General features: G+C 34.6%; 1 protein-coding gene across 3 annotated transcripts; it reads right to left on the reverse strand.

Annotated features, from left to right (window-relative positions):
• Positions 1-346: 346 nt before the first annotated feature.
• On the reverse strand, positions 347-10,652 carry LOC110032024 (protein RIK). 3 transcript variants are annotated; one of them, XM_020735526.1, is made up of 12 exons: positions 10,284-10,636; positions 8,601-8,802; positions 7,305-7,403; positions 7,145-7,179; positions 6,991-7,066; positions 5,016-5,144; positions 4,846-4,932; positions 4,416-4,509; positions 4,225-4,342; positions 3,493-3,967; positions 817-1,183; positions 347-730 (listed from the first exon to the last, which is right to left on the reverse strand). In XM_020735526.1, the coding sequence occupies exons 1-12, from the start codon at positions 10,349-10,351 to the stop codon at positions 600-602; spliced, it is 1,881 nt and encodes a 626-aa protein (XP_020591185.1). In that variant the 5' UTR covers positions 10,352-10,636; the 3' UTR covers positions 347-599. The 3 variants fall into 3 exon arrangements, with proteins under 3 accessions (XP_020591185.1, XP_020591186.1, XP_020591187.1); XM_020735527.1 differs by lacking the exons at positions 347-730; positions 817-1,183 and adding an exon at positions 1,633-1,979 and having other exon boundaries at positions 10,284-10,652; XM_020735528.1 differs by lacking the exons at positions 347-730; positions 817-1,183 and adding an exon at positions 1,742-1,914 and having other exon boundaries at positions 10,284-10,651.
• Between the last annotated feature and the right edge of the window lie 595 nt (positions 10,653-11,247).

Consider the following 11,247-nt stretch of genomic DNA (forward strand, 5'->3'; position numbering starts at 1 on the left):
CCTAGGTGTTAGAAATGCAAGTAGCAAGTACATCAAAATTGAGTGCCATTCATGCAAATGTAACTTATTTCCTTCTAGGAAGTATTAATATTGTGACTCAATAAAATTTTCTTGTACAAATGATTAATACGAAGTGCTTAAAATGAAGTTTTAAATTCATATAATTGTCTAATACAATCAAGGGATAATTACACTCTTATGTTAATATCATTCCTGAATGATAGTGAATCCACTCAATGACGTCCTCACAAATTGTTCTCTCAACTAATATTTAATGTAATTCAGCCAATCTTGCAGAATTTTTGTCAATAAAAAGATGCATGCACATCACAACAACTAGCAACACTTCCTCCCCACTAAATCTTCTATGATCATTAACACTACAACATAAAAGCACGTAAATGAGTACATCAAAAGCTAAAAACAACAGACAATAGCCCTTCTTACAGAACAAATTCTCACTAAATTTACCATCGCAATCCAAAATAAGCGCACAGCCAAAGCTTCAAAGCTCATCAACAATCAGATGAAAACCTGAGAGCTGCACGGCAGGAGATGGAACATTTTGGCATGTCAACTAAAATTCAAAAGATTACTTGTCATACAGCCCAAAAAGGTTTTGATCTCGTGCTCCGCATTATATCACTTCTACAGGATTCTTCGGCGGAGCCAATCATGTCATCTCCCTCTTCGTCCTCCTCGTCATACTCGACCAGCTTCAGTAGAGTATCTGAACCAAATGAGAGAGCAAATCACTAATTACAGCAATCATCGTAAGTTTCAAGTAGATGAAGACTGATTTAAGGATGTAATCACCAGAAACTGGTTCTAAACTAGCTTTCTCTGAATCTCTGTTAACAGGAGGTTCAGCAACTGCTGCCCTCATTTCTGAATTGCGATTGAGAACGGATGGAAACTTCGGAGGGGGAGGAGGCATTATTCTCAAGTTATGATCTGAGGGGAATTTCGGCGGAGGTGGAGGCATCGTTCTCGTGCTATTGGGCAGAGGTGGAGACATCGTTCTCGAGCTATGATCGGATGGAAACTTGGGCGGAGGGGGAGGCATTGTTTTAGAAAGCGGTGGCGGTGACTCACCAAGAGCTGGCTGAGTCAGCTTCTTTGAAAATTTTTGAGCAACAGTATCTAAACCTGGCTTAAAACATTCTGACTCCTGTAGTGAGTTCTGAAAAAAAAAATCAAAGCAAAAAACTTCATCCCTAAAATAATAATATCACAGGTTAAAATAACAAATATTCAACACCACCACCACCAAAAGATCTGCCCCTCTGGAGCAAAAGACGGTCAAATGGTAATGATCCAGTGCAGTTTATCATCATTAGAGGCACTCCGAAAAAACTAGCAATGACTGCAGCGGCCAAGAGGTAGAAGAATACAAGAAGATGAAATGGAGAGAATTCAAGAACCGTGGGTGATTTATCACACAAATTGTCAAGAGCGATAAAAATATAAGGTGGCATTTACATAAATACCAACTAATTCCTATGGATTTACATATCTAACATCCAATTTTTACGTTTATACCACCTAAATCATTCATATCACATAAAAATATCACAATTTTTACTTTTCAAAAGTGAAATACAATTTGTCAAGCATAGGTAAGGTGGCCTGTATGTGAAAGTTAAAGTTTAGGTTTTAGATATGTAAATACATAAGAATCTAGTGGTATGTATGTGAATCTTTCAAAATATCTCAAGCCAAGCAAGAACAGAATGAGAGGATTCAGGAGGGAAATTTGAGAGTAGACTCAAAATACAATTTGGTAAATTTACAGTGAATGCGTATGATGGAGAATATATGCAAAAAATTTCATGCGTGAGGATGTCCTGGCTGAATGTAGTAATGAACAAGCAACCCACAGCACACATTTGGTAACTCGAGAATTGTGGTTTCCTGTGAAACATGAAAGCAAGGTTCCAAGATAGCCTGTCAGCTTCAGAGAAAGTCAGAGAAAATACCTGGAATAACAGTAGAAAAATCAGCATAAACTATATCCGATAAGTGGAGGGGGAAATGCTAAAAAAAAAAAAAACAACACTTGATTATCCACTTTAGTGAATAACTTCTAAAAAACAGCTACGAAGTAGGACTTATAGTAAAATTTCCTTTCAAGGTCAGTACCTGGCATTGACTTTATTTTGATGAATCACCAAAAAGGTAAAGCATACAATACAATTAGAAAGTAGAATGTTCAACAAAAGAAAAATACCCTAGCCTACAATTGATGCACATCAATGTCATTCAATCTTGTAAATTATTCTAGTATTTATTAGCTTGATTATAAAATTTTTATTTCATTTTAATTCATTTAAATATAGGGTCATTTACCTTCTAAATTAGTGAATAAAATATTTAAGGCCTATCAAGGTAATGAATTTTAAATTAGTTAAATTTAAAATATAATCCTTTTTTTAATAAAGATTTGAGTGTTTGTAATGGTATTATATAATTATGAATAACATTTGAATCAACATTCTTTCTTGTTCCCGTCTTCTCTTGCCTTCCTCCTCTCATTGGATTACATGGTTTTCAAAGTCCAATCATGGTTTTCTTTCTCTTGGTTGTTGTAGAAAAAAATTCTGATGCAACATTATGAAAATCTCGTGTTTCCCAGGATTATTACCCTCTAAGGTTCGACAGGAAATGGATCGTCCAATTCTTTCTCACCTTAAACTCCTCTCTTCAATATTCTCGCATCTTAAGGGTGGCATTCAAGAAATTTCAGTATTATCAACATCAACAAATTTACATTATCAGGGCGTCAAGAGTGAATAATTTTCTCCAATTAGCTTCAAACTCGAGCTACTTCAAGGCACTTACATCTAAACCCTTGCAACTTCTTACTAATCAACCCCTCACTACCAGACAAAAAATTCTACATCTAGCCTGGCATTAAGAAAAATAAATGAGTTCTTTCATGAATTACCATGCGTCATGAAAACAAGGTTTGTGTTGTGTAGAATACAAAATGCATGCCAAGAAAATATATTGGGCTTATTAATACTCACAATAAGAAACAAAAATCTCTTAATTACATTTGTAATCAAGACGGTAAAAATCTCCCTCAATTTGGTATCAAGAACAAATCTTAGGTTTTTCAACTTCAGCAGTTCAGTAATGAACACTTCCAAAAGGTCATAAATGTTTAAAATTACATCCTTCTCAATATATTCTATAATTGAATAACGAAAATCAGCGAACTGTCGAAAAAAAGTAAAATAGTTCAGAATTCTCATCAGAAAGGCCTGTGAACCCCATGAAAATGCAGACAGTAAACTACATATTTAGGGCATGAAACACATAATAAACTATGTTGACTCCCCACAAGCTAAAAGTAAAATTGTATGAAAGTTCATCTTCAAAATGCTGTCCACTCTTCTTCCCTAAAGTAGAACAGCCTCATTCCTTGATTACAGTCAGAAATTGACAGTCCCATGGTAAAAATTCACATAATCCAAGTATAGGATCTACCTGATTAAGTGTTGGCAGCCCTTTTGGAACAACTGGAAGCTCCTGGAATTTCCTCTTCGGACGTCGTCGCTTTTCTGTATCAACATTTGAGTTTGATGTCATCTTTGGCAACACATTTGCATGTGAATTTGTGGAAGCAACAACCGAAATGGTTGAAACAGGGGCCTGTTTAAGCGCCAGAGCGACTTGCTGCAATGGTGTGGCTTGGGGATATATCCCACCATATCCACTGTAACATGTTCCTCCTGTTGCTGTTGGATAAACATAACCTCCCGTGTTCGGAATGGAGGCTCCACAGCTAGACAGGTTTCCATTCTGCATTAGAACTCCTGAAGGAAGCACAGTAGATTCAGAAGGTACTACCAATGTACTAACAACCAAATTGGCAGACACTTCCGTATTCGCAGAGCTCACAACTCCAGCCAACAACTGCTGTGGAGGAGGAACTGCATTGAGTGCCTTGCTTGATGAAACCCTAAACCACAAGGAATACGACCACATTATTTATATAAAAAAAAATTTTACATTATCAAGTAGAATAATCTACTTGACAGTTACATGCAGATGACACAAATGAAACAAGAGGAATTTGAAATTATCAGAGTATTGGAAGATATATATGAGACCAAAAGCTGAAATAAGATAAGGTAATTTCAGCACGAATAAACTACCACAACAGAGTATGGTCTAATTGCATGCTGTAACGTGGGAAAATTTTAGAAATGTGAAAACCTGGAAGCACCACATTCAGCAGCAATTGTATCCAAAAGGTTTTCAGCTAAGCTCCTTGCAGCTTCAAGACTCTTGGTATTTGTACTTGACAGAAACAGGTGCAGTGGTTGCAGAGAATCTGCAAACATGAGAAATTAATGGATGAGAGCGGATCACAGCGGCTACTTGCTGCAAGAAATGAGAAACCATACCTTCAGCATGAGAATTGTCCTGATTGGCAGAACCAATCCCTCTCAATTCAACGGTTGCTCCTGTTTCATTGATAATGTGATTTATATACTGATCCTGCGCATACAAATCGAACCAGCACAAAAAGAATCTCCCCCCAATTGTATGGAGATACAGAGAAAGCTTAAATATTAGAAATTTCTCACATCAATAAAAAACAGTGTGTTTCATAGAATGAAATGTAGAAAAAAAATATACAATAAATCATAACTTTATTCAAAGAAAATTTTTTATTCAAAAAGAGAATAGATGAACACTAATCAAAGAGTATTGTTAAAGGAAAAGCTTTGATTATAATTGTAATGTTATCTACCAAAATGACAATTGTAAGTAGGTAAGGGTTATAAAAAAGGCATAAAAAACTAATAAAAGGCAATTCCAGTGAAGACGTACATTAGGTCCTCTAATGCGAGCTGAAATGTTTATAAATGGATCGGGATCAAAGCCCAAAAACAAACAAGTGCTCAGAGGTAGATTCACCTGTGCCACAGAAACAGGAAAATCATTTATATCACTTCGTACTCACCCATCCATCAATATTTTTTAGTCAATGTGAAACACACCTGCCCAGCACTGCTAAAGGCGGCATGTGGACCAGAAGTTGATAGTAAGTTGTGCCCTTGCCGCAGTATTTCCTCAACCATGGAGGCTGCATGATCAACAGCTATAATTCGTTCTGCCATGTCTTTCAACTGGAATCAAACACACGCATGACCCACAAAAGATAACTCGATCAGTATAGAACATGGTGCAGTTCCAAATGGATTCATCCAAAAACTTATGACATCATGACATCATGCACAAGAAACAAAACAACCTATATTCTATATTGCAAGAGTTCAAATGAAGCGTAAGATAAATAAAAAATTATGTTTTTAACGAGAAAGCACTAGAATCACAGTCCAGGCTAATACATTGCCGGCATATGATTAAAAAATATTAAAAAAAAGGCACCAAGTAAAAAAACAGAGATTCTGCAGTCAAAGTTTTTCAGGACTAGCCTGTCAGTCTCCATTAAAGGGAACGTACCACACAATTCTTATGTATTCATACATCAAACACCAAAAGTTTAACATTTACACTTATAACACCATCACTGTCATAAAACTATGCATGAAAAGGTGGATTTCACTTTTAGAAAGTTAGTGATGGAGCTATTTTTTATGTAATGAAAAGATTTGAGTGGTATAGATGTAAATATGAATGTTTAGGTGTTAAACATGTAAATACATAAGAATTGTGTGATAAGTATGTAAATGACCCTAAAGTAAAATATACTCTGCCAAATACCTTTTTTCCAGGTAAATTCTAAACAGAGTATTGCAGTCATCAAGCAAAAAAACATGGAGTACAAAACTAACGTGACAGAATGCGTTCAGATGAAACATAGAGAAAGCCAATAACAAAGAATAAGTTATAGGTTAAAAATAAAAATAATAAAAAAAGGAAGAAGACAAGAAATGCAAGCCCCGGCACAATTTACATAGTGCCAAGGCAGTGATCAATGAATCTGAGCATTTTAGGATACCGGCACATTTAGCAGTACCTTAAATGGAGATAAGAACTTTAGCTACACTTTTTGGTGCATTAGCACATTTAATGATTCAATAATAGGCTTATTGATGCAATTGCAATTACTAGTCTCACAATCCTTGTGGCAAGATTATTACAGGAGATTTAAAACTTTAGCTTGCTCATAGAAGAAAATTGTGAGTTGTTTGTGCACTGTCATGTATTTCAAATAGTACATTTCCACCTGTTCAACAATCCTCATGACTCAAAATAAGACTAGTGAGTTGATGGATCTTTTAATTCATTTAAGTAAGCTGAGTGACCTGAGTACTTGGCATGTGCTACTTGATCAACAATGACTTATGGTACCAACGAGTCCAGTTGGCAAGGGCTATGGAAATTGCTTCTAAGATCTTAGGTTCAATTCTTGCTTACAAAATAATGAACTCTCATACTGCGGACTTTCAATTGGGACAAAAATATGAATAAACAAAATTAAAAAATTAATGACTAAGTTAGTCTGAATTTTCAGCAATATAGCATGATTGAGTAAGGTTGACAATTGAAGATTTCAAAGTATCAAGTTGAAAACCTAATCAACTTTGTTTGCACAATATGAGAAAAACACATTTGAAACTTTGGTTCTGACCAGATGAATTTTTAAGGATTTCCCAAAGCTTATGTAAGAGGGATTAGGAACTATTTATGCAACAAAACCACTAATATTATGTCGGACCAACAACGGGGATCTATGAACTAAACTTCAGATCCAGGAGAACTAGTGAGAGCAAGACTACCATTACCATGAAAATAGAAAAGTCAAACGCAACAACAATAAAGCTTATCACAATGGATGTTAAAGATAATGGCGCAATGGATCAGCAATGTTGACAATCTTCTCAATCACAGTTTGTGCAACAAAATTTATGGTTGTGATGATGATCAAGAATGCAAGTATACAAGCAGCCAGTGCTAAGATGCACTCTTCAGAGAAAAACAAATAAATAAAGGAATAATGGCACTTACATGGGAACCGGCAGAAATATGAAGATAAAGAGGCTTTTCACCATCTGGCAAAGTATTAGGAGGCCGATATTTTCCTCTAATAATAAAAAGATAAATTTGAGTATAAAATTGAGTAAATATTTTAAAACTGTTCAAAAGTTTAAAGCCAGCATACCTGGTGATAACAATGGCACCAGTGCTTCTCTGAATCTGAAAGAAATAAGTTCATTTACTTTCATGTCAGCAAAACATTGTTTTGAGAGGGTGGAGAATATGACCTTAGCAACCAAAATAGATAATTAAAAAACAAAGACAAACAAAGTCCCTCAAATTACCTCCTCCTGGGTTTGACGCTTGGTCAGCTTGTATCGGATAGTTGGTTCAGCATCATTTATTGTTATTTCCCGGGCTATCAGTTCATCTTGAACCTTTGGCTGAAAACACAAGTAAAACAAAATGAGTTTCAATGGAAGAGAAGCATCAAAAATCAAAAGGAAAATGAATTACAATGGAAAAAAAGGCTTAAAAGAAAAGCAAATCCAAAAAAGAAAAAAAAAGCTAGATTATTAATGCCAATCAAATCCAAGCTATTTTGGACCTGAGTTTATTTATAGATTAATTTTTGGCATGCAACCTTCGTTAAAACTGCATATGGAATAACTAAATTAAATCTTTTAGAACAAATTTTAATGACGCTAGCTTTGGCCAAGCTGCATTAGCTTCCAAGCCCTTGCATAGTTATTTTAGAACCAAATTTTATCAATGCTTCCTTTTCTATCCGTTTTTATGAAAAATTTTAAAATAAATTCTGCCACAAGTTTATCCAATGCATACATTACCCAATTTTCCTTTCCTAGTTTAAGCACACATGCAACCTAATCTTCTAATTTATAATACAAATTTCGAACAGGGATAGTGTTTACCGCCCTAGAAAAACTCTCCCATATAAATTGTAAACTTCCCTTCATATACAATGGATTTTTTTAGCTTCAAGTGCTCCAATGACTCCCACCCATTTTAATCATCCAAATATCAAACTTTAGTCTATAATAAACAACCCCATCCATGAAACAACCATGTTATAAAACATCTAATCCTAAACCTATCACAATATTAATTGATTTCTATGACTATTGCTATTCATAACCGTTTTCAAAAAGGATAAAATCGCACATACTAAGTCCTTGAATTGGCTATATGAATCCACTAGCATCTATAGCATTCTTTGTTCTCATTTCACATTTCATTAGTTTTCCATCACGCAAGTTAGACTTATATAATTCACATATCATATCCACAACAACACGGTTTGAAAAAAAATTGACATAAAACCACATGAAAAAAAGGGAATTGATCAATAAGAATGAGAATGTACGGAAGGTTCTTAGGAGAGATAAAGGAACAAAAATTTCAAATTTGGGACATGAATACACAATTATGCACTGTTATCATACACAAAGTAACATAAAAGCCAAAGCTAGGTTTAGGACTGCGATATTTTATATAAATGAACATAAAGGAAGAATAACATAACCAAACATAAGCAAATTTGAATTGAAACAGTTAAGAATTAACAACAACTACGAAAAATTGTACAGAAAATAACAAACAAAAACTACGAAAAAGAAAACCTGGCTTAATTTCTGGACAAGTGTAGCAGCACTCTGGGCGATCAATGGCACTACAGTATTTGCTGCAATAGCATTAGAAAGTGGGAAAACTCCTGGAGCAGTAATCCCTATGGTGTTGCCAAAGCCAATAGGAATAGTGCCAGGTATGGATATCCCACTAGAAACAAGGAAATCAGCGGGTTCATCCCATCTTCTCTTTTTCCTGTCAGACGATTTGAATTTGGCATCAGTTAATATCAGTGCAGAATTCCAAAATCTTTAACAAGTAACAGAAATTTATAAGATATAATTATACATGGGACTTTTTTAGCACGCAGCTAGAAGCAATCTGAATAACAATGAAAGAAGGAATTTTTGCAGCATGCACCTTGTGTGAAAAAGACAATTATCTCCACATTGATCGTCCATAAAAATATACAGCTCAAATTTCAGTATATTAACTACTTAAATATGTAAAATTCATTCATTTCCTAATATTTTAAATAAGAGTTTACTCTTTTCACTTCAATCCATCCAAACTAATAAATCTTGATACCATTCCCTAGTTATATCTCAGCTTAGAATAATGAAAATGTGATTGCCTGTTTAGCGACGTCCCATCCAATAGCTCAATACACTTAGGATATATCTGAAGCTGGCTCTCACAAGGCAAAGTAACACCATAAAACAATAATATAATTACTAGAAGCTATGAAACACCAAGTACACTGAAGACCTTAAATAACTAAAAGTTGATAGAAAAGAAGCAGTGGACATTCCGTAAAATAATAGTGCGGTAGAAACACGAAGATAGGTCAAGCTCTTCTTTTATTATTTTGATGATTAAACTCTAATGAATGTTAGTTTAGGGGCTTTTTGGTAGAGGCATTCAATAGGATTTATCACCATTTTTACTAAATCCAAAAAAACAAGAAGATGTGGAAGCTCGGTGGATTTACTAAATCCAAATTTACCTTCGATTTGGCCAAAATTCCGAATTAACTAAATCCAGGAGTTCGGTGAATTTATGGATATATGAATCCTACGTGCAGCCGAACAGCCCCTTAAAGTTGTAGAAAACACAACAAGATATCAAAAGTTGATTTCAAACTTAAAGTTAGGGTACAAGAGCCAGACGATAGAATACACGCGAAATTTGTGAAGGGTGCATTATAACCAAATTTAGGGCATTAAAATTTAAAACCCAAACTCACAGCTGCAACTTTTTCTAGCATACACTTGCTTTGCCGAAATACTCATAAGATAAATAAGAAAATAAAATCATAAGCAAGAGGTAAAGGAAGAAAGAAACGTATAACAAATATAGCAAGTATAAAACTGCTCCAGCAGAATCACTTAATCAATAATAAACACTAAATACAGCCCTTGATAAAAACAAGCATTGAGATGACAATCAACACATCAAATGTCTTCTGTATCTTAAGAACACACAAATTTGAGCAAGAGAAAAATGATAACCAAAAAACTAGGAACAGACCCGCCAACACGGGCTCTTCTACAGCATATATAGCTAAACCCCCCCTACAAAAACAAAATACCCACACGCCAGACTCTGAATATAAAAGCCAAATCGAAGACGCAAACAAGAATTCCATCTATTTCCCCCAAACCCATGAATACATCAACAAAGGGAATGAATAATCGCCAAAGCACACGTAAATCAAATGTGAATAGAAGACGTACCTTTGCCGCATAGTGCTTGCGGCCGACACGGAGTCTTCCGCTGGCTTCGTTCCGGCATCCTCAGTCATCCTTGCCGAGATGGTAGATGCGCTTAGGTCCGAACACGAACTCGACGAAGAAAGCTAGATTTCGAAAGAGAATCGGCCCTTAAACAACCTTTCGCCTGATCTGTCCCCCTTCCTGTACGAGAAAAATGGCGGCTAAAGCAGAGGAATTCGGCGGCTGATTGCCGGAAGGGAGTCGTGGGTTTTCCGAAAGGAGATTGCGTCTCACATGCAGAGATCGGTCGATTTTTAAGCGGTCTTGTTTATTGCGCCATGGGCCGTTCTCTTTGGGCCCACTAGTTGAATCCCTGGCGCACACAAAATGGCCTTTTCTAGCACATGAGGATAATGCGATTGATTTTTTTCTTTTTCTTTTTTTTTGCAAAGGGAAATAAGATTTTATTATTATTATTATTATTATTATTATTATTATTATTATTGTTATAAGTAATATAAGAGTTCTGATTATAAAAGATTATTTCTTATCAAAATAAATTCTAAATAATATAAATTTCTTAAGAAAATTAAAAAAAATACGAAAATAGGCCAATTATCTACCCTAAACTTAAAAGCAATATCTGATAATAAAATAAACATGTAATTTTATAAGATACTTTGAAATAAATAAATAAATAAATAAACATTGAGAAATGAATATATAATTTAATTCAAAAAAAATATTTTCTTAGTATTAATTGACCTATTTTCAAAAACAAAGAGATTAATTACATCTCTACACTATCAAATTTTTTAGAAAATTAGGCTAAATCCTGAATAGGCTCGATGCTTTTTCCCTTTGCTTCCATTCCATTAAAAAATAATCTTACAATCTATTTTAGGAACAAAATAAAGTGCATAATCTATTTTAAATAACTTAATAATATATATTCATAATCTAAATATTCAGCTAAAAGGGAAAT

The sequence above is a fragment of the Phalaenopsis equestris genome, unplaced genomic scaffold (genome assembly GCF_001263595.1).
Source record: "Phalaenopsis equestris unplaced genomic scaffold, ASM126359v1 Scaffold000873, whole genome shotgun sequence".
Classification (NCBI taxonomy): domain Eukaryota; kingdom Viridiplantae; phylum Streptophyta; class Magnoliopsida; order Asparagales; family Orchidaceae; genus Phalaenopsis; species Phalaenopsis equestris.